Source organism: Narcine bancroftii, chromosome 1 (assembly GCF_036971445.1).
Source record: "Narcine bancroftii isolate sNarBan1 chromosome 1, sNarBan1.hap1, whole genome shotgun sequence".
NCBI lineage: Eukaryota > Metazoa > Chordata > Chondrichthyes > Torpediniformes > Narcinidae > Narcine > Narcine bancroftii.
This window is the reverse complement of record NC_091469.1, coordinates 384528222-384551525: the sequence shown is the minus strand read 5'-3', so window position 1 is coordinate 384551525 and position 23304 is coordinate 384528222. Positions and strand designations below refer to the sequence as shown.

The following is a 23304-nucleotide window of genomic DNA, read 5'->3' as shown; positions in this document are numbered from 1 at the left end:
AAACTCATTAACCAGATGTGCTAGTGACATCAGAATTCCTCCTAATTTTGTAGAGAGCAACTAAAGAATGAAATAAAATATTAAAACATATGACCTTGCAGTTTTTTTACCATCCAGAATAGAATATATAATCACACCACCATTAAAAACCTGCTATTATTTGGCAAATTCAGCAGCCAATGTGTATAAAGTAATACATATAACGGCCAGGATAACATGGAAAAGCTGATGCTTCTGACAATTAGGTATATCCTGTAGAATGACTTCAACTTCCACGAGGTCAAATGCTTAAGCCCAAGATGTATTTGATGTCAAAATCCAGCACATATCTGTCTGCTCCACCACTGGAACTGCCACTGGTTCTAATGGAGGAGCAGTATCTGGCCACTGACTTGACATCAGGGAAGATTGGAAGTAAGGTTTGTCCAATGTAACTGGCAGCCTTACAAAGAGTCGAACAAAATCAACATACTGATGATCTTTTCTGGAACCCAATAAAGTGCTTGCAAATCAATGCAGTTTCATTCATATTCAGTTGAATGCCATACCGAATAAAGAGGGTTACAAACTAAATGTATGATATCCATTAATGTAAGCACTCACAGATTAATACAATTAGCCGCAAATCTAAAAGGACACTAAAGTACTATAATTCATAATCCAAAACCAACTTAAATTATTTAAGATAAGATTTTCTCATAAGGAGTTTAATTAAGTAACAAAACATATTTCTTTCGATTAGGTATTAATTATTCCATCGGGATTCCTGACATGCAAAATACCTTTGGGTCAAAACTATATTTCTTGTGTATATGCATACCAGAAACTTACCCAAGTTATCTTCAGACTTGACTCACTAAAGCATTGGAATACATTGGCTGAATATTCATCTGGCATCATCAGGATAGTTCTCATAACACAAAATGCCTTTGATTCTACTATTACCGTCAATGAGTGCAGTATGGCTTGTCAAATCCATATCAAAATTAGCACTACTGTAATAAAAATTTGGTGCTAACGTCAAGTTCTAAACAACAAAAAGGATATGACTCTACAGAGCGAGTATATTCTAGCTATAGCACCTTTGGCATTTTTGCTTCTAGCAACTAGCCTGCTTACCATCAACAAAATAGATCAAATCATTATTATTCAACCATGGGGAAAACAAAGGATTCTGTTGACACTGTGGTTAAATTTAAAAGAAAAACACAAATGCTGGAGAAACTCAGCAGGTCAAACGGTGCCTTTATGTAGCAAAGGTAAAGATATTTTTTCATTATTCAACCATTTCTGTCACAATGAAACTGTTAATGTGGCGGAGGGGTTGGGGTGGGGCAAGGCAGCTTCAAGAACATTTTTATCCTTCATAATGTCCAAAGACAAGGCTGAAACATTTGTAATCATCTTCAGCTGGAGGTGCTGCATCATTTCACCTTCCTCTGAAAGTCTATGCCATTACAAAACTCCAGTCTGAATGTAATATCAATAAAAGACTGATAGTACACAGTGCAGCAAATGTAATCATACCACATCCCAGCTGCAAAGTTAAAGATTTCTCTAGACAACTGTATCTATTCCAAGACTTTGTAGGAGAGTTATACAAGCGGCATCCACATGGAAAATTCTCACGATGTATCCTATCCATGAAAAGCAGGTCAAAACCAATCCAATAATTTGTACGCGTCCTTTCAATCATAAGCAGTGTTATAGAAAGTGTGGAAAATCTGTGCTACAAAACAACATTTATTCACTAATAACCCACTCTCCGTAGCTTAATTCACATTTCACAATCTTCACTGGAGTCCTGATCTGAAATGGACAGGGGTTGTGTGAGAACAACATGTTAATTTCACTTGGAAACTAATCCATATTGGATTTTGAGCTACCAGAGGAAACTATAGGAGTGGGCACAATTAGGATGCCTAAAAAATGTTTGGATAGATATGAGAATACGATGAGTTTGGAACGATACGGACAAAACGGAGTCAAATGGAACTCGCCCAGAATGTCAACTTAATTGGCATGGAACATTCACTTTCTGGCCTCCCACAGATTATGGCTGCAGTGCGTACCTTTGATCAAGTATATTGCAGAAACTACAACCACATCCCCAAATCCATTCATTATATCCAAAAACATCAGCATCATGTTATATAATTTCTGAATCTTTGGTAGTCTGACTATTTTAAGCAGCAGGTAGTAAACTTTCCTTTTTTTCTGAGACTCATTTCTGGCAAGAATCTTTTAGGGAAAACCTGGTGTAACATGTATAAATTCTGCATAAACTTTTTTTGGCAAATCACTAAGTTTACATATTGCATCTAACAATGTTATTTTCCAATAACCAAAAGTCTTACTTTGAATGAGTTGTGGTGGCTCACCACAAGGCAGGCGAACCGGCCCCGCTTGTAAGCCACGCGGCGGGGCAGCCGGCCAAAATGGCGCCGTCGGGGGTGGGGGGGGGGGTTTCCGTTCCTTCCAGCTCGGGGCTCAGAAACCCGCGCTGTGGGACCATGTGACGCCCGGATGACGTCAGCGCCCTCCAGCACGGTTCTCAGCCAGGTCCGGGCTGGGAGTATAAGTGCAGCCCAGCAGCCTGCAATAAAAGTAGTCTGCTCACTGTGCTCAACCTGTCTGGTTGTGTGTGTTATTGCAGGAGCAGTGTAGCCGCTGCTACAGAGTCTTCATTTGCACTGGTATCTAATTAAATATCTGATTCCAAGCACAAGATGACAAAAAGGAACCATTTTTTTTTTTTACTGTGTCTGTCCTCTGCTCTGTTTATTCTTCAGTTTTTGAAACAAAGTTATGACAAGCTCACTTCAGGCTCTTATAAATAGGAAAATTTATTGGCTAAGACATTTAAAAATGTATGCTTAATAAAAACTCTAGCACATACATACTATAGGCAATGTACAAGGAAATTCAGGAACAAGCTAATCAAAATTAAAGAATGTAGAATAAATGTTTGATGTGAAAAGGAAAATGAAGCAGGATTTGAAAGTCCAAATGAAAGGGAAGAGGGAAGGGTAAAAGAGTAACAAGGATGCTAGGATAACCAAGGCAGTATATCAGTGGAAAAGTTGTCTTCAATCAGTTAAGTGATAGTCAGTGAGCGGAATAAGAGTGTTCGCAGAGCTTACGGTCTTTACAAATAGAGAGGGCAAGCTCAAGAGTAAATTTAACACAAGGATAACTGTGATGAAAGGAGAAAGAGATTGGTATGTAATGCCAATGTCTACAAACCTCATTGCCGCATGGACAAAATGAGGGAAGCAGTTGGTGTTTGGGCATGGTAGCATAAAGGCTGCTACAATAATGATAATCACAAAGACTGAAAAATGATCTGGAGACATGGGTGGAAATTTAAATAAATGCAGTTAAATATGACAGGAATAGCGACAACTGATTGAATCACTGGACTGTTTTAAAAATCCATCTGATTACTAATCTCAAGTAAAATGAAGTTCCATACATCTTTATCTGGTTTTGCCTTCAAGTGAGGAAAAGTGATTTGGTTGACTCAACTCCACTTAATAAAAATGGCATTGCAAGCCACCTATTAAAAAGATTAGTGTGCATTTTGGGAGCATGTACAATACATCAACTTCAGTGGTGTAAGGCAATAGCTGCCCACCACCAACTTTCCCACTTCCTCTTTTCCTTTTCTACACTTTCTCAGTTATCCCACCACCAAATATGGACAGTGATACATACATTCAGTAAACAAATAAAAATCTCATTTGATTAAAGGAAGGCTGAAATAGAAGGATGAAAGTTCTAATAAGCTAGTTTTCAGAGTTAAGGGACTAGAAGATGTTTCCACTTTTGCGATTTTCGAGAATTTGGGAGTAGAAATTTCATTTTACTAGGATTTGCACCAAAACATTAAAAATATTTTGACAGGTGTACTTACCCATCTAACCTGACATCAGGTAAAGTTCTGTTGAGTGCTATCATATCACTTGCCATCAAATTGAACTGATTGATTTTGAACATGTCCTTCATTTTCTCTTGATTTTCTTTGGAGATTATCACAGGCTTTCCCATTTCTCCAGGACCTTCTTGTGGCTTCTGAATCACATCTGAAATAGATGGAGTTTCAACTGATAAAACAGAGCTTTAAAGTAGTATCGAAGAAAGCACTGCAAAAATCCTTAACTTTATCTAAAAATGTTTAAAAGCTTAGTCTCTGAAGCAGCTAATTTGATTTGCCCCATCGCTTGCACGCCAACTGGCTTAAAGACAGTTTCTTCCCCATAACTATCAGGCTCATGAATGAACCTACAATATGGCTATTGTGCTACCCTCATTTGATCCTAATTGATTTTTTTTTACATTGTAACTCCATACTGCATACTGTAACTGCAATTGTTCTCTTGTTCCTCTACATCCCATGGTTGTATGAATGTTGGAGTTAACCTGTTAGACTGCTGAAAGAAGGACCCTCCTCACTGCTGTAGTTGCGATTTGTTTGGGGAAAATAAAGTCAGCAACTTAACTCATGCCACTACATTCCTCTGTTCCTGCCACATTAATCCTGCATCATAGAGCTCATACTGGCTCTCTTCATTCTTTCTCCTGAAATGTATCATTTCATCTGTCACCTGTCTGTCCTTTTCCAAGTTTTGTATCATCAACAAATTCCAACTTGTACAATATACATCCAATTCCAAATTATTTTCTCATCCTAACCTAATTTTGTATCCATGCCACTACTGTCCTTGAAATTTCAAAGGGATTAATCTTACCTGCACAGTTATTATGTTGTACTTGGTCAAGCACCTTTACACAGAAACATTGAAAATAGTAGGTCATTCAATCATTCAAGCTTGCTTTGCCATTTAATACCATCAGGGATGATCATCAAAACTCCATTCCAACTTTCTCCTCATATCATTCTTATATTTAAAGCCTCAAGATAAATATCCAACTCTTTCTTGAATATATTAAATTATTTAGCTTCAATTGACACCAAGATTTACAGCTTCACCGCTCTCTGGGAGAGAAATTTTTATCTCACTCTTAAATAGAAAACCCCTTATCCTTTTGACTGTGATTCCCTGTTGTAATGGATCTGTTAACTAAATATTAATATTAACAACGTTAAGCTATATTTCCTATATATATTTCTTCGGTTATGTAGTAGGTTTGGAACAAGGTTACACACACCCAACCCCAACCAACCAATTTTCCCTTGCAACCGCTGCAATCGTGTCTGCCTGTCCCGCATCGGACTGGTCAGCCACAAACGAGCCTGCAGCTGACGTGGACTTTTTACCCCCTCCATAAATCTTCGTCCGCGAAGCCAAGCCAAAGACAAAGACACACACCCATACAATGCATTCAGGAGTGAGGTCATCTTTCGGAGTTATGACATCTGCGATAGAATTATTAAGGTCACATGGTTTCCAGGAATTCAGACTGATCTCATTGATGATGTAACATCACATGATGGCAGAGAACTATATACTGAAGGCAGAGAGACATTTTCATCTGAAGAAGACTGAAGAAACAATTGAACTCCTGGAAAGACAGGACTTGTATTATCCTTATTATAGGAGACATACAACATAAGTGGTTTTTAAATAAGTAAGACCACTTCCAAACGAGGAGGAGGAGGATTGAGCGAGCGAAGGGGCTGGTAAGTTAAAAAGCATGCTTACCGGTCTCAGGCCTAGTCAGGCGAGAGGTGAAGGAGCAGCGAGTGAGTGACAGGGCAACAGGATTAATTGATGGGGGCCAACAAAAGGAGGGAACGGTCAAAGAGAGGCCAGCGAAGAGCGGCCCAGAGAAGGAGTGGAGCATTGAGGTTTTGACTCGAGAGGCTGAGTCGCAGAGAGGCTGAGGCACAGGTAAAAGGGGTACGTTTTAAAAAAAATCATTTAATATAATCACTGTGTTCGTTTCAGGTATGGTAGGTGAGCTCATACCTTGCATGCTCCTCCTGTGCCATGTGGGAACTTAGGGAGACTGACAGTGTCCCTGAGGACTACGTGTGCAGCAATGGTGTCCAGCTACAGCTCCTGATCAACTGCACGATGGCACTGGAGCTACATGCCGACTCACTTTGGAGCATCCAGGTTGACAACACATTTAGTGAGATGGTCACACCACAGCTTAAGAGAGTAGAGAAAGAAAGGGACTGGGTGACCAACAAAAAGAGCAGTAACAGGAAGGTAGTGCAGGAATCTCCTGTGGTCATCACCCTCCAAAACGGATATAGCGCTTTGGATACTGTTGGGAGTGATGGCCCATCAGGAGAAGGCAGCAGTAGCCAGGATCATAGCACTGTGAGTGGTTCTGCTGTGCAAGAGGGAGGGAAAAAATGAGTGGTGGAGCAATAGTTATAGGGGTTTCTATAGTAAGTGGAACAGACAAGAACTTCTGTGGGTGCAAAAGGGACTCCCGGATGGTGTGTTGCCTCCTGGGTGCAAGAGTCAGGGATGTCTCAGAGTGGCTGCAGGACATTCTGAAAGGGGAGGGTGAATAGCCAGCTGTCGTGGTCCATATTGGTACCAATGATATAGGAAAAAAGCAGGATAAGGTCCTACAAGCTGAATTTAGGGAGCTAGGAATTAAATTAAGGAGTAGGACCTCAAAAGTAATAATATCAGGATTATTACTGTTGCCATGAGCTAGTCAGAGGAGAAATAGTAGAATAGCTAGAATGAATATGTGCTTGAACAGTGGTGCAGGAGGGAGGGTTTCAGTTTCTTGAGGCATTGGAACCAGTTCTGGGGCAGATGGGACAAGTTCAAACCAATCTGAGCAGTCTCCATCTGGGCAGGGCCAGGATCAATGTCCTAGGGAGATTGTTTGCTAGTGCTGTTGGGGAAAGTTTAAACTAATGGGGTAGGGGAATGGGAACCTACAAAGAAAGAATGAAGAAGGTGGTAGAGAAACCAAAGATAGAGTTAGGAAAGAGAAAAAGAAAAGTCGAAAGCAAAGGATGCAGAGGTCACTAGATTCTAAAAGGACATAAGGGCACTCTAGCTGAATGCCCATAGTATTAGAAATAAGGTTAGTGAACTTGAGGCACAAATCAGAACCCAGAATATGATTTAGTGGCCTTCACAGAAACATGGTTGCAAGATGGGCATAATTGGGAATTAAACTTTCAAGGGAATCAGAGAGCACAAAAAGATAAACAGGATGGTAAAGGTGGTGGGGTGGTGCTCTTAATCAAGGATGATACCAGGGCAATAGTAAAAGATGATGTAAAATCTAAGGAACAGAATGCTGAGTCCTTCTGGGTAGACATGAAGAATAGTAAAGGGGTGGGGGGGGTGAAAATCACAAGTTGTCTATTGCCCACCAAATAACAATAGCATAGGAAATTTACTGAGAGATAGCTGAGGCATGTAAGAACGGAATGGCAATTGTCATGGGGGACTTTAACTTCCACGTAGATTGGGAAAATCAAGTTGGTTGAGGGAGTCTGGAGGATAATTTCATCAAATGCATCAGTGATAGCTTTATTGAGCAGCATGTTAAGGAACCAACATGGGAGAATGCTATTTTAGATCTAGTATTGTGCAATGAGATAGGTAAAATTAATGATCTAGTAGTTAGGGACCCTCTTGGAAAAAGCGATCATAGTATGATTGAATGTATCATACAGATGAAGGGTGCAATAATTTGATCTAAAACTAGTGTATTATGCTTGAACAGGGGAGACTACAACAGGATATGGGAGAAATTGGTAAGCGTGGACTAGGATCATTAGCTAATTGGCAGAACAGTTGAGGAACAGTGGAAAACTTTCAAAGTGATTTTTCACAGTTCTCAACAAAAATATATTCCCATTAAAAATAAGGGCAGTAAGAGAGGGAAGAGTCATCCTTGGTTGACTAAGAAAATAAAGGAAAGTATAAAATTAAAAGCAAATATGTAGGAAATTGCCAAGAGTGGTGGGAAACTAAAGGATTGAGAAAACTTTAAAAGGCAACAAAGGACAAATAAATAGGAAATAAGGAAAGGAAAGAAGGATTATGAAGGTGAATTAGCACAAAATCTAAAAAGAGAGAGCAAAAAATGTTATACAGTCAACATAGGTTCCTTGGAAGCTGAGAAATGGAGATTGATATTGAGTAAGGAGGAAATGGCCACGGCATTGAACAAATATTTTGCGTCAATCTTCATGGTGGAAGACACATCCAGTATGTCAAAGAGTGGTGATAGGAGATAGTGATGCGCAAACTAATGGGACTGAAAGTGGACAAATCCCCTGGTCCTGATGGAATGCATCCCAAGGTACTGAAGGAAATGGCGAGAGTTATATTCTATGCGTTGGTAGTCATTTACCAAAATTCTCTGGATTCTGGGCAGATCCCGGCAGTTGGAAGACAGTAAATGTCACGCCACTGTTTAAAAAGGGATGTAGGCAGAAGACTGGTAACTATCAGCCAGTTAGCTTAACATCTGTAGTCGGGAAAATGCTTGAAGCTGTCATTAAGGATGAAATAGTGAGACATTTAGAACAAAAGGTTTCTATCAGGCAGACACAGCATGGATTCAGAAAGGGAAAGTTTTGTTTGACAAATTTGCTGGAGTTTTTTGAGGATATAATGGGTGCAGTAGATAAAGGGGAACAGGTTCACGTTGCATATTTGGATTTCCAGAAGGCATTTGATAAGGTACCGCACAAGAGACTTATCAATAATACACAAATGAATGGAGTCAGGGAAAGTATATTGGCATGGATTGAGGATTGGTTAACTGACAGAATGAAGAGATAAATGGGTGTTTTTCTGATTGGCAGACTGTGGTAAGTGGGGGGGCCACAGGGGTCAGAGTTGGGCCCACAGCTGTTCATCATTTACATTGATGATTTGGGAGGGGACAGAGGGTAGAATAGCCAGGTTTGCGGATGATACTAAATAGAGTGGAAAACCAAATTGTACAGAGGATGTGGAGAGACTGCAGAAGGATAGAGTTAAGTTAGGTGAGTGGTAATGGTCTGGCAGATGGAGCACAAAGTTAGTAAATGCGAGGTCATTCACTTTGGCAGGAAAAATAGAAGAACAGATTATTATTTAAATGGTGGAAAAACTGCAGTATGCTGTAGTGCAGAAGGTCTTCGGAGTGCATGTGCATGAATTGCAAAAAGTTGGTTGCAGGTACAACAGGTTATTAAAAAGGCAAATGGAATGTTAGCCTTCATCACTAGAGGAATTGAATTCAAGAGCAGGGAGACCATGTTACAACTCTACAAGGTACTGGTGCAGTTCTGATCTCTATACTTGAGGAAGGATATATTGGCCTTGGAGGTAGTCCAGAGGAGGTTCACCCTGGAGATGAGGGGATTGACCTACAAAGAGAGACTAAATCATCTGGGATTATACTCACTCAAATGCAGAAGAATGAGAGGAGATCTTATATAAACATATAAAATTATGAAAGGGATAGACAAGATAGAGGCAGGAAAATTGTTTTCACTGGTAGGTGAGACCAGAATGAGGGGACACAGCCTCAAGATTCAGGTGAGTAGATTTAAGATGGAGATGGGGGAAAACTGGTTTTCCCAGAGAGTAGTGAATTTGTGGAATTCTCTGCCTGGGGAAGCGGTTGAGGTTACTTCATTAAACATATTTAAGGTTCAGTTAGATAGAATTTTACATAAAAAAAAGGAATTATTGGATATGGGGAAAAGTCAGGTGGGTGGAGTTGAGTCAATGATCAGATCAGCCAAAATCTTATTGAATGGCGGAACAGGCTCGATGGGCCACTCATGCTCCTGTTTCTTATGTTCTTATGTTTTATGTAGGTACAGCAGGAAATAAGCTGTGATGAATCATCAGGCAATTTCAATGTTTCTTTGTTGTCACAACTCTGATTTTAAATGTGAAAATAAAGAACCTGTTATAATAGGGATCAGATCAAGTTTACCAGTAGATGGTATTTCTTTGTTATTGGGAAATCATTTGGCAGAGGGTAAAGTTGTTCCTGCAGTGAAATTAACAGATAAGCCAGTCATTGATGAGACAGATTTAGATATATATCCGGCGTGTGCAGTAACAAGGGTGATGGCAAGGAAGCTTGCCAGTGAAAACACTGCTGTACAATATGATTTAAATGGGTTGGAAGTCTGTGACAGTGAACAACAGCTGAAAAAGGACTTGTCACTGTCCAGAACAAAATTAATAGAAAAACAAAGTGAAAATACTGATCTTGTGAAGTTAGATAAAAAGCACTCTTTGATGAGGAAATTGAGAAAGTGCCAGTTGGATATTATTTCAATGAGGGCTTATTGATGAGAAAATGAAGGTCACATGAGATTCCTGCTAATGAAGAATGAGCAGTTGTTCATCAGGTTGTAGTTCCTATAAAGCCTATAGAGATGAGATTTTAAACACCTTAGGTGGGCACCTTGAGGTAAACAAAACTACCTAAATTGTGAAACAAGTTTATTGGCCTAAGTTAAGAAGAGATTTTGTAAGACCTGCCATACTCATCAAGTTGTGGGGAAACCTAATCAGAGCCTACCAGCAGCACCTTTAAAACCTACTCCTATTCTTGCAAGGACCTTTCTCTAAAGTAATTGTGGATTGCATTGTCCAATGCCCAAAACAAATGCTGGAAATGAATATTTATTAATAATTTGATAAAAACTATTATTATGAATTTACCGTTTTCTGGTGAATTTTCCATTGCTGTTCCTTTGTTAGTACAAATAAGATTTATTAGTTTGTAATACTGTACATCAGAAAAATCCTTCTTGCACCTAATCTATCCAGCCTGGTTTTAATTTTGCAGGTTTCTGTGAGATCCCCTCCCACTCTTCAAAGCTTTGTTGAATGCAAGCTTAATTGATTCAGTCTTTCTTCAAATTCATTCTTGACATTCCATATATCAGTTGGATGAATCTTTGCTGAACTTGCTCAATAGGGAGAACTTTGTGTGGTTTCACCAAGGTTCTATGGAATTACTTTAAAATATTCCTGCACTTTTACTCAAATCTATGAAAGATAGCATACAATTACCTTGTCAAGATTGAGAGGACTTGCCAAACTAATCTCAATAGCCTCTGCCAAATTTTCAAATCATCCAAGTAATTAGTAAAATAAGATTTTGTAGCGTTCATAGTATGCGAGTGTGGAGAAGAACAACACACACACACTAAAGCCTTGAAGTCAAGTCTGGGTTATTGTACTGGCAGTTCTGCTTATATGGAGCCCAGGCTCTGATGTTAGGGAGCACTAGCCTGGGATTGGCCAGCATTCCTGCCACAGTTCCCATCTTCCCTCTGTGCGGGTGGTCACCTGGATCGACAGCTGGTATCACCCCCAGGTCTGTGCAGTCACCACATTCATCGGCCATTTTGTGGGGTTCTACACAAACCCCCCCCCCCCCCCCGAACTGGCAATCGCGCCATTATCCGCTTACTTGGGCGGTCTGCCTTTGCGTTGCAAGGGAGGAGTAGAGACCAGTTGGTCTTCGGTAAACTTCTCCTCCTTACCGCTGACGTCGAGGATGAAAGTGGAGCCGATGTCCCTGATGACCCTGTAGGGCCCCTCATAGGATCGTTGTAGGGGCGGATGGTGAGAGCCCCTTCACACAAACACATACTGACAAGTCTTTAAGTCCCTGGGGATGTTATGTTTGGACTGGCCACGTGGTGGGGGTTGCCGCAGGGCTAGGGACCCCAGTTTTTGCTGCAATTTCTTGAGGATGGCCATGGGATCTTCCAGCCGTTTCTCAGGGGCCAGGAAATCCCCCAGAAAGGTTAAGGGTGCATCATAGACCATCTCCACTGCCAAGGCATTGGCTTTCCATCAATGCGATGCAAATCCCCAGAAGGACCCAAGGCAGTTCGTCCACCCAGTTGGGACCCTTTCGCTGGGCCATCAAGGCTGCCTTGGGGGCCTGAGAAACCACTCCACCAACCCATTGGCCTAAAGGTGGCGGAGCTATGTCTCCATGAAGTTAGCCAGCACTGCCCAGAGCCCAGAGCTTAGGTGCTCTGGGTCCCGGAATCTGGACACCCATGTGTCAATGAGTGCCCTGGTGGTATCAGCCAGTGGGATTGCCTCCAGCCACTCCGTAGAGCAGTCAATCATGGTCAAGTGATATCTCGCCCAACAGGAAACTGGTAATGGCCCCACTATGTCAATATGTACATGGCCAAATCTGTGCCGCACTGGTTCAAAGGTCTCTGTAGGTGCCCTTGTGTGCTGCACTTTGGAGGACTGGCAGTTCCTGCAGGTTTTAGCCCACTGGTTGACCTGCTTATGGGGGCCATGCCAGACAAACCTGCTAGCCACCATCTTGACTGTGGCTCAGATTATGGGATGTGCCAGGTTGGGGAAAACTTGGCACCTCCATGCAGCTGGAATGATGGGGTGAGGGCTGCTGGTAGAGATGTCACAAAGCAGTGTCAGATTACCTGGGCCGACGGGGACATCTTCCACCCTGAAAGTGGAGATGGCTATCCGATACACGGGGATCTCAGGATCCTGCTGCTGCACTTTAGTGAGGGCCACATAGTCGGCTCCCTGGGACAGGGCATGTACATACTCGATTGCGGGGCATGGCAGAGCATCGGCCACCAGGTTGCTTTTCCCCACAATGTGCTGTTAAGTCAGTGGTAAATTCGGACAAGTAGGACAAGTGTTTCTGTTGTCAGGCCGACCATAGGTTTGATAACTTATGGAAGCTGAAGGTCAGTGGCTTGTGATTGGTGAAGCGATGAAGACCTTGAATTGCTGACCTTCCAGAAAGTAACGGAAAAGTTTTATTGCGAGGTACAGCGCCAATAACTCTCGGTCAAAAGCGCTGTATTTGAGCTCGGTGGGGAGGGGGGATGGTGCAGAAGAGACCAGGGGTTGCCACTGGCCTTCAATGAGCTGTTCCAGTACGCCTCCTAATGCTGTGCTGGAGGCAATGACTGTCAGAGCAGTCAGTGCCTCCAGTCTTGGGTGTACTAGGAAGGTGGTGTTGGCCAGCGCGCATTTGGCATTCTGAAACACCCTCAAAGACTCATCATCCCAGGTAATGTCCTTCAACTTGCCCGCCAGCAGGGCAAAGGGAGTTGCATGATGTGTGCCGCTGGTGGTATGAATCTGTGGTAAATGTTTATCATACCGGTGAATTCCTGTAGCCCTCTTACTGTATATGGCTTGAAGTGCCGGACCACCTCAAACTTTTCTGGGAAGGGTTCTGCCCCGTGTCTGTTTATTCTGTGCCCCAGGAAGTCAACAGTATCCAGGCTGAATTAGCACTTTGCAGAGTTAATTGTCAGCCCGAACTCACTCAACCAGGTGGGCGTTATAGTCTTTGCAGCTGCAGCTAGTGATGAAGATATCAACCAAATAGATGAACACAAATGGGAGGTCCCGGCCCACTTCGTCCATCAGCTGCCGGGAAAGTTTGTGCCGTGTTCTTTAGACCAAAGGACATGTGGAGGAATTGAAACAAACCAAAGGGGGTTATAATCATGGTCTTGGGGAGGTCCTGGGGGTGAACTGGAATTTGGTGGTACCCTCGGATGAGGTCCACCACCTTGGAAAATGCCCATATCCCATGCAAGTTGGCGGCGAAATCTTGGATGTGGGGCACGGGATCTGTCAAGTGTGGTGGTCTCGTTGAGACAGTGGTGGTCACCACATGACCTCCAAACCCCCGCTGTTTTTGGCACCATGTGGAGGGGGGAGGCCCAGGGACTTTCGGAACATCGCACAATCCCCAGTTACTCCATTTTATTAAACTGAGCTTTTTGTGAGGGAGTCAGCATGCCCAGGCATGGAGTGCCCCACCCCCCCCCCCCCCCCCCCAGTATGTGATGCCTTACCCCGTGCTTTGGAATGGCTGCGGAGAACTGTGGCGTCACTATAGAAGGGAATGCTGCCAGGAGGCGGGGGAAATTCGTTGTCTGAAAGCATTATAGAGTCACGGTCGGAGTGCAGGTAGCTTGGCATCCTCGGAGGGAGAGTCTGAAAAGTTCTGGTGTGCATCGACAAGCAGGCAGTGGGCACAAAGGAAGTCGGCCCCAGGAGCAGTTGTGCCACTGCTGTAAGGGTGAAAGTCCATGTAAAGCAGCTGTTGCCGAACCAAAGGGGGATAGTGCAGGTACCAAAAATCCGAATGGAGGAGCTATTGGCTGCCCTCAGTGCTGGGCCTTGCTTGCCGCTGAGGGTGTCAAGGCTTGCTATGGGTAGGATGCTTATCTCAGCGCCAGTGTCGACCAGGAAATGCCTGCCTGTCAAGGAGTCCCAAATATAGAGGAGGCTATCACATGACCAACTGCCGCAGCCTTCAATGACAGTTGGCCAGGGCATTTCCCAGAAACCCGTAGGGTGGGCGGCATTGACAGGCCTCCACACCCCATCTCAATTGATAGCAGAACTAACCCAGGTATTAACTTGCCTTTCCACTGGCCTTGGTCTCACAGGCAGCTGTTTGTGGGGCTTGCTGATGTGGTCTACGACGGCATTGGTGTCCTTCTTCGCTTTCCAGTACAAGTCCGCCCAGAGCGCAACCCTCCAAAGGTCGCTGAAGTCCTTGTCTGTGAGGAAGAGTCTGATATCCTCCAGCAGCTGCTCAGAAAGATCTACTGAAAGAACAAGCAACGCTTGTGGCCCTTTGTCAAATCAAGCATCTTGCTCACTAGGGCGGACCCTAATCCATCCATATGCGGCAATCGAGGAGTGCGCTTGCACCAGGAGAGCCCGAAAGTGCGGGTTAACAGCTCTTTGAAGGACGCATATTTACTTTGGTCCAGAGGCTGCCATAGGAAGTCTACAACCCTTGCCACTGTGTCTTGATCGAGAGTGCTCACGATGTAGAAGTAGCAGGTATCATCGGCGGCAATGTGTTGAAGCTGGAGCTGAGCATCAGCCTGCTCAAACCACACATGTGGCTGCGATACCCAAAGCATTGGGAGTCTGAGTGAGAGCACTGGCTCCACTTGATGCGTCATCTTCAGGTCCAACTATCAGTTAGACCTGACAGAATCACCAATGTAGCATTTGTGCTACACAAGCATGGAGAAGAACGGCGCACACACACCAAAGCCTGGAAGTCAAGATTGGTTTGTTGCACTGACTGTCGTATTTATAGGTGCTAATGTCAGGGCCCCCATGTTATCGGAGCGCTGGCCTGGAATTGGCTGGTATTCTTGCCATGCTGGAGATCACCATGGACAACGGTCAGCGTCACCCCCAGGTCTGCACAGTCGCCATGATCATCAGCCATTTTGTGGACAACTACAAATGTACTTTACTTGTTTATACTTCTCCAAAAAACAATTTTTTTTCTGCAATCATCTGGTTTCCTGACAATAGGCTGAAATATTTGCGATTGCCAAGTTGATTCTTCGGTTTTAAAAGAAAGGTCAGTTCTTGCAATAACAGTCCAAACGCATCACACTCCATTCCTTAGATGACTGAAAGAGCTACTGTATTTCCACTCTGGCTACTCTCAGTATCCAAGCCAGAATAACAACTTCCAACCTTTCATATACTGTTTTACTTTGATCTTTTAAATTTTTTTCAGCATCAGTTCTTGTCAGAATTAAAGGCAAGGTTAGCAGGCATAGGGATCCTTGGTTTTCAAGGGATATTGGGGATCTGATTCAAAAGAAGAGAAATGTATAGCAGGTATAGGCAACATGGAGCAAATGAGGTACTTAAGAAGTATAAAAAATGCAAGAAAAACCTCAAGAAAGAAATCAGGAGGGCAAAAAAAAGTCGAGGTTGCTTTGGCAGACAATGTGAAGGAAAATCTTGAGGGTTTCTACAGGTATATTAAGAACAAAAGTATAGTAATGGGAAAAATTGGTCCCATTAAAGATCAGAATAGTCGACTTTGTATGGAGTCAAAAGAGATGGGGGAGATCTTAAATGTTTTTTTTTCAACCAATCAGTATTGTTATGGAGTCCAGAGGACCCCAAAAACCAGCAGCAATAGATATGCCCCACAACACAGGGTTACTTAAACAAAAGTTGTTTTTAATTATAATTGAACTCTAACTTAATACTTAGCCTACCTAACTACTTAATCCCCCTCTAATACTAAGCATGGGTGTGTGTAATGTATACTTAAGATTAGAAAAGTTCTTGTTCATAGTCCAATCTCACTGGTTGCAGACAATTCTTGTACTGTGCACAGAAGTTAGCATTAACAAAGTTCACCAGTCTTTGGTGCTTAACAGGCAAGTGGTTACCACTCAGGAGGATTCTTGCTGGTTTTCAGAGAGAGATTGTTGCGGCAGGGTCAATTCTGTAATTTCAGAGGAGACTAGATGATTGGGGGTTGGAGGGTTATGGGAATGGGTAGGTGGAACTAGTGGAGTTTCACGTAAATCAGTGTGGACTAGAAGGGCCGATATGGCCTGTTTCCGTTCTATAAATTGTTATGTGGTTATATAATATATTGAAGAACCAGAAAACCTTTTTTTAGATAATTTAGCAATGAGCAAAGTCGAACTGATAATCTTACTATAACATGGCCATTTTTGAGTCATAGGTTTATACACCACACACGCATATTCTGCACCCTAACTATCCATGTGAAACACAAAAGTGCAGACACTGTGATTGTAGTTAAAAACACAGAAATGCTGGAGGATCTCAGCTGGTCTTTTCAGTGTCCAAAAAAGCAATGATATATTGCTGATGTTTCAGGCCGAAGTCCTTCCTCAAGGAAGGAGAAGAATGAGCCAGAAGCAGGATGTCTCAGAAAGTCTCAAAATTCAGACAATGCTTGCTGGGGATGGAATCCAGACCAACAAAAGGTGTTAATTGGATAAGGGACTAAGTAAGAATTCATCATGTTTGTGTGAAAGGAGACAGGAAAAAAAAAGAGAGAGACAATGGGTGAAGAAGTTGGGGGGGCAGGAAAGTTTTAATGAAAGCCAGAAAAGTTGATACTGATGCCATCTGGTTGGTGGGTCCCTAGTCCGAAGATGAGGTGTTGTTCCTTCAATTTGGGGGGTGGTCTCAGTCTGGTAGTGCACGAGTCCACGGATACACGTCAGCAAGGGAATGGGATGGGGAATTGAAATGGGTGGCCACTGGGAGATCCACACTATTGCGGCGGTCAGAGCAAAGGTGCTCAACAAAGCCATCTCACAGTCTGTATCCAGTCTCTCCAATATAGAGGAGACCACAACAGGAGTATCAGATGCTGTAGATGGCTCCTGCAGATTCACAGGTGAAATGTTGCTTCACTTTGAAGGACAGTTTGGGGCCCCAAATGGTGGTGAGGGGAGGAGATGTGGGGGAAAGTGGAGCACCTCTTGCAGTTTCTGAGGTAGCTCCCAAGTAGATAATTGGTGGAGAGGGAGGAGTAGACAAGGGAGTCACAAAGGGAGCAGTCTGGTGGAAGACAGAGAGGGAAATGGGGAATATGTCTAGTGGTGGGATCACATAGTAGGTGGTGGAAATGGCGGACAAGGATACATTGGATGTGGATGCTGGTGGGGTGGTATGTGAGGACAAGAGCAATCCTGTCCTTGTTGCATATGGGGGCAGAAATGGTCAGGGCAGATGTGCAGGTAATGGAGGATATGAGGGCAAGTGCCAAGTTGATGGTGGTAGAGGGAATATCATGTTATTAGAAGAAGGAGGGCATGTCTGATGATCTGGCATAGAAGTCTTCATCCTGGGTGCAGATGTGATAGTGATGGAGGAATTGAGAGAATGGAATGGAATCCTTAGAGGGGACAGGATGGGAAGAGGCATAGTTGAGGTAGCTGTGGGAGTTGGTGAGTTTGTAGATGTCTTCCAATAGTTTATCTCCCAAAATGGAGATAGAGAGAGATCAAGGAAAGTGAGTGTTGTTACAGATAGACCAAGTGAATTTGAGGTCAGGATGGAAGTTGGTTGCAAAGTAAATGAAGTCAACGAGCTCATTATGGGTATACTAGGAGGCACTAAAGTAGTCATCGATATAGCAGAGGAAGAGTTGAGGGGCGTTGCCTGTGTAGGTTTGCAGCATGGATTTCTCCACATAGCCACAAAAAGGCTGGCATAGCTTGGGTCCATACAAGTATCTATGGCTACCCCTTTGACCTAGAGAAAGTGGGATGAGTCAAAGGAGAAATTATTGAGGGTGAGGACATGTTCTGGAGGAGGAGGAGGAGGAGGATGGTGCTGGATTGGTTTATTGTCCAGAAATAAACAAAGGACTTTTAGGCATTCAGTATGGAGGAATGAAAGTATACAGGTGTATAGATGAACTATCCATGCCAACTAAGGTGCTTTCCTGAACTAGCCCCATTTGGCCCATACTCCTCTGAACTTTTCCAATACATGAAGCAATCCAAGCATCCTTTAAACTTGGTAATTGCACCAATCTCTACCACTTCCTCTGACAGATCATTCTACATATACTCTAGCCTCCATGTAAAAAGCCAGCCCATTAGGTCCCCTTTAAATCTTTCCCCCTTCACCCTAAAGAAAGCATCTGAGAAATTTGAGAGACTAAAAGATAATGAATCAAAAACCCAATGCTCCACACCCTATGATTTTGAATAATGAATGCTATGAGCAACATTTTCCAAAATACTTTATATTTTGGACTTCTGTGGATTGGACGATAGCAATGTGACCTTACTATTTAAGAAAGGAGGGAAGCAGGAAAAAAAAACCTGATAATATCAACACTAAGGAAAATTGCTGGAAATTTGGATGTAATTTTGGATGCCAGAGACATCATGTATTTACAAAAGAAAAATTGTGTTTAACTAACCTACTGAAGTTTTTTTTGAGTATGTGTTGCATATAGTAAGGAAATTGAAAGTCAATATTTAAGCAATTAGAAAGGCAACTGGTAGCACATCTTCATTATGAAAGACAGTGTGCACAAGTAAATACTTACTGCATTTGTATAGAGCTCTGGTTAGATTATATTTGGAATATGTGTACAATCTTGGTCTCCTTACATAAAAAATTATACACTTATAAAGCGGGAGAGCTGTAAAGATTCTTGGATCAGCCATTCTCATTCAGGGCTCAATGGCCTCCATGGTGGTGGGGGGGGGGGGCGCAGCACATTTAAGTAAAAGCTTTGCTTTCTTTTTGCGTCATTTAACATATATACTTTTTATAGTAAAAAAGGAATCCAGAGAAACTTGCAGGTAAACAATGTATTTTATGTTTCAAGGCTACCGGCCACTATTATGTCAACTTTCTATAGGAGCTCTCGAAATTATCCTGGCCAACACAAGTAAATACTTATTGCAATTGTATAGAGCTCTGGTTAAACTATATTTAGAGTATGGTAGTTGTTGTAGAGAAATAGATCAGAGGTCAATCCACAGGAACATAAGAGCACTAAAGGGGATCACTGGAGTCCCTGTTCTCCCCCCACCCATCTTAGGTGCATCTATTTCAATGCGAGGAGTATTATAGGAATAGCATACGAGCTTAGAGTGTGGATTGGCACATGGAATTATAACATTGCGGACATTAGCGGGACTTGGTTACAGGAGGAGCAGAACTAGCAGCTCAATGTTCTGGGGTTCCGTGGTTTCAAACATGATAGAGTATGAGGGATAGTATTGGTCAGATAGGACAGACTAGCTAGCTCGTTAACTGAGGCTATCTTGTTGGAGTTGAAGAATGGGAAAGGTATGACCGCATTAATGGGGTCAATTACAGACCTCACAATAGTATGTGAGAACTGGAGCAGCACATCTGTGGTGACAGGAAACAAAGTTGTGATAGGTGATTTTAAGTTTCCACACATTGACTAGGACTCCCATACTGTAAATGGGCTGGATGGGATTAGGGTTTGTCAAATGAGCTTAGGAAAGTTTTCTTAATCAATATATTGTGGTACTAACTTGAGAGAGTGTAATACGGCATCTTCTATTAAGGATCAAGTCAGGAGAGGTGACAAAAGCGAGTGCAGAACACATTAGATTTATTGTTCATAATACCATTGGATTAAAGATAATTATGGTTAAGGACAGGTCTGGTCCTCAGGTTGAGATTCTAAGTTAGAGAAAGGCTAATTTTAAAGAAATGAGAAAGGATTTAGAAGGCATAGATTAGGCTAGATTGTTTTCTAGTTAAGATATGCTTGGTAAGTGGAAGGCCTTCAAAGATGAAATTTTTAGAGTACAGAGTTTATATGTGCCTTTTGGATTACAGGGAAAGTTAAAAGGCATAAGGTTTTAGAGATATTGGGGTTCTGGTCAAGGAAAAAAAGGGGATAGGCATCAAAGAGCAAATGAGAAGTATAAAATGAGGGAAAAACTTAAGAGGGAAATCAGGAGGGCTAAAAGAAGACATGAGGCTATTTTGGCAGACAAGGTAAAGGAAAATCCAAAGGGCTTCTACAACTACATTAAGAGCAAAAGGATAGCAAGGGACAAGATCAGAGTGATCAGCTATGTATGGAGCCAAAGAGATGAGTTTTTTGCAACTGTATTTACTCAAGAAATTGGTGCAGAATCTATGGAAGTGAGGCAAACAAGCAGTGAGGACATGGAACCGACAGAGATTAAGAAGGAGGAGGTGGTTGCTGTCTTAAAGCAAATAAAGATGGATAGATCTTCATGGCTTGACAGGCCACCATAAGTTAGTGCAACTCTATTACGGCACCAGCAACCTGGGTTAGAATCTGAAGTTTGTATGTTCTTCCCGTGTCTGCATGGGTTTCCTCCAGGTGCTTGGATTTTTTTCTCATCCTTCAAATAAGGATGGGGGTTGTATATTAAATTGGCGATTTGGGCGGCATGGTCTTGTGGGCTGGAAGAGCCTGTTACTATGCTGGTCTAAATTTTAAAAAATTTAAAATTAAATTTAAGTTATTTCCTCAGTCCTTCAGGGAGGCTAGTGTATAATTACAGGCACCCTGGCAGATACATTTAAATGTTCTTAACCACAAATGAGATGCCAGAAGATATATAAATCTGAACTTTTGAACTTTGGAAGGTAGATCATATTGTTTTGTTTAAAAATAACCTCAGAAATTATAGGGCAGTGAGCTTGACATCAGTAGCAAGTTATTGGAAAGCGTACAAAAATTTGAATAGTCAGGTACAGATTAGGGACAGTCAACATTGCTTTGTGCATGTTAGGTCATGTTTAACCAATCTTTTAGAGTTTTTTGAAGAGATTACCAGGAAAGTTGATGAGGGAAAGGCTGTGGATGTTGTCCAAATGAAATTTAGTAAGGCCTTTGAAAGGTCCCACATTGAAGATTAGTCAGGAAAATATAGTCACTCGGTACTCATTCTATAGTAGTAAAATGAATACAACTTTCGCCTTACAGGAGAAGCCAGAGAGTGGTAGTGGAAGATTGCTTCTCTTAGACTGGAGGCCTGTGACTCAACGATTGGTGCTGGGTTCATTGTTGTTTCTAATCTTGATCAATGATATGGATAATAATGTGGTAAATTGGATCAGTAAATTTGCAGATGACACAAAGATTGGAGGCATTGTGGATAGGGTCATAAAGGGAGCATTGGCACATTGGGCTTCATAAATCAAAGTATTGAATATAGGAATTTGGATGTTATAGTAATGTTTAAGACATTGGTGAGGACAAAAAGGAGTAATGTGTGCAGTTTTGGTCACCTAACTACAGGAAAGGTATCAATAAGATAGAAAGAGTACAGAGAAGATTTACTAGAATGTTGCTGGGACTTGAGGAACTGAGTTACATGGACACAAGGTTAGGACCTTATTCCCTGGGGTGTAGAAGAATGAAGGGAGATTTGATAAAGGCAGACAAAATTATGATGGCTGTAAATGGAGTAAATGCAAGTTGGCTTTTTCCACTGAAGTTAGATGAGACACAAACCAGGAGAAATGGGTTGAGTGAAAAGGAGAAGTTTAGGACAAACAGCAGGGGGAATTTCATTACATAGAGTGTGGTGGGGGCATGGAATGAGCTGCCAGCTAAAGTAGTGAATACTCAGCTCAATAAAGTAGTGAATACAGCTCAATTTTAACATTTAAGAAAAATGTGGAGAGGTTCATAGATGGGAGGGGAATGTAAGGATATGGAATGGGTGTTGGTCAGTGAGACTAGGCAGAATAATAGTTTGCCACAGATGAGAAGTGCTGAAGGGCCCATTCTGTCTTACAGACTTCAATCAATGATAATGGGTAGTAATATCTCCTTCATGATTACACTTAGCAGCTGTGGTCCCTTGGATGTGAACTCCGTACTCTACTAGACTCCCTCCACAGCCACAACTATATAAGCAAATTATATTTTCAAATTTGCTGACAACACTACAGTCGTACACCAGGTATCAAATAATGATGAGATGGAATACAGAAAGGAGATTTAAAGTTCAGCGGTATGGTGCCTAGATAACAACTTCTCTCTCAACATCGAAGATGACTGAAATGATCATAGGCTTCAGAAGTGGGAGCAGAGACCACACCCTTGTCCACAGCAATGACATCAAGATAGACAGAGTATACATCTTAAATATTTTGTTGAAACCTGATCTGCGCCAGCCACAAATGTTGTGACAGTCAAGAAAGCACATTAACATGTCAACTTCCAGAGAAGACTCTGGAAGTTCAACATATACCTCAATAACTTCCACAGGTACACCTGTGAAAGCATATTTGGTTGAAGTCATACACTGAAAGTAGGTGGTGAATGCTGCTCAGAACGTTAAGCAAATTTCACTCTCATCCATGGACTCCATCTAAATCTCTCTCTGCCTAGGAAAGGCAGCCAGCACGACTTATACTCTTGAGACATTCTCTTCTTCTTCTTCCCATTGGGAAAAAGGCTCAAGAAGGTGAAATTGTGTATCAACAGGTTTAAAGAGAGTTTATTCCAAATATTCTGTCCAGTATATGTTTAAAGGTGAAGTACTCTTGCACTCTATTCAGCAGTAGGTGCCTTGTAGTTTACTTATTAAAATTGCTTGTGGAAAACCCTTCTCATCTCCAGGTAAGAAAGCAACAAATAAACTTAAACTAATTAAATCAACACAAGTGAGGATGGCTCCAAGGAAAACAATGTAGCAATAGCAGATCTTCCTCTCCTCACTGCACTTTAAACTTCTATCATTCCATATAAAATCAACTGATTTTACAAGCAGATTTAAAATCATTTTCTTGACTCATCACACAGTTCAGATTGGATTTCTTTTTATGAATCCAATTACTTGTGTCTATAGGTTAGATAATACAAGTGAAAATTTGCAGCAATTTTTTTTTTTTTTTAAAACAAAGTGTGACATGTCCTTTACTTTTCACATTATATCTAAATGATGGATTTGAGGGTTTTCTGGCCAGGGGGTTTGTGGATGAAATGAAGTTAGATGGAGGGGCAGATAATGTTGAGGAAGCAGGGAGTCTGCAGAGGGACTTGGGCAGATTG

At 42.0% G+C, this 23304-nt stretch overlaps 1 protein-coding gene across 11 annotated transcripts in view; it reads right to left on the bottom strand.

Moving 5' to 3' along the window:
* Nucleotides 1–23304, bottom strand: part of galnt1 (UDP-N-acetyl-alpha-D-galactosamine:polypeptide N-acetylgalactosaminyltransferase 1) — a 120115-nt gene that overhangs the window by 54119 nt on the left and 42692 nt on the right. For all 11 annotated transcript variants that reach the window (XM_069913556.1, XM_069913553.1, XM_069913548.1 and 8 more), the window contains one exon: nucleotides 3917–4085. In XM_069913556.1, coding sequence (XP_069769657.1) covers nucleotides 3917–4085 — 169 coding nt within the window. The remainder of the gene's footprint in view (nucleotides 1–3916; nucleotides 4086–23304) is intronic.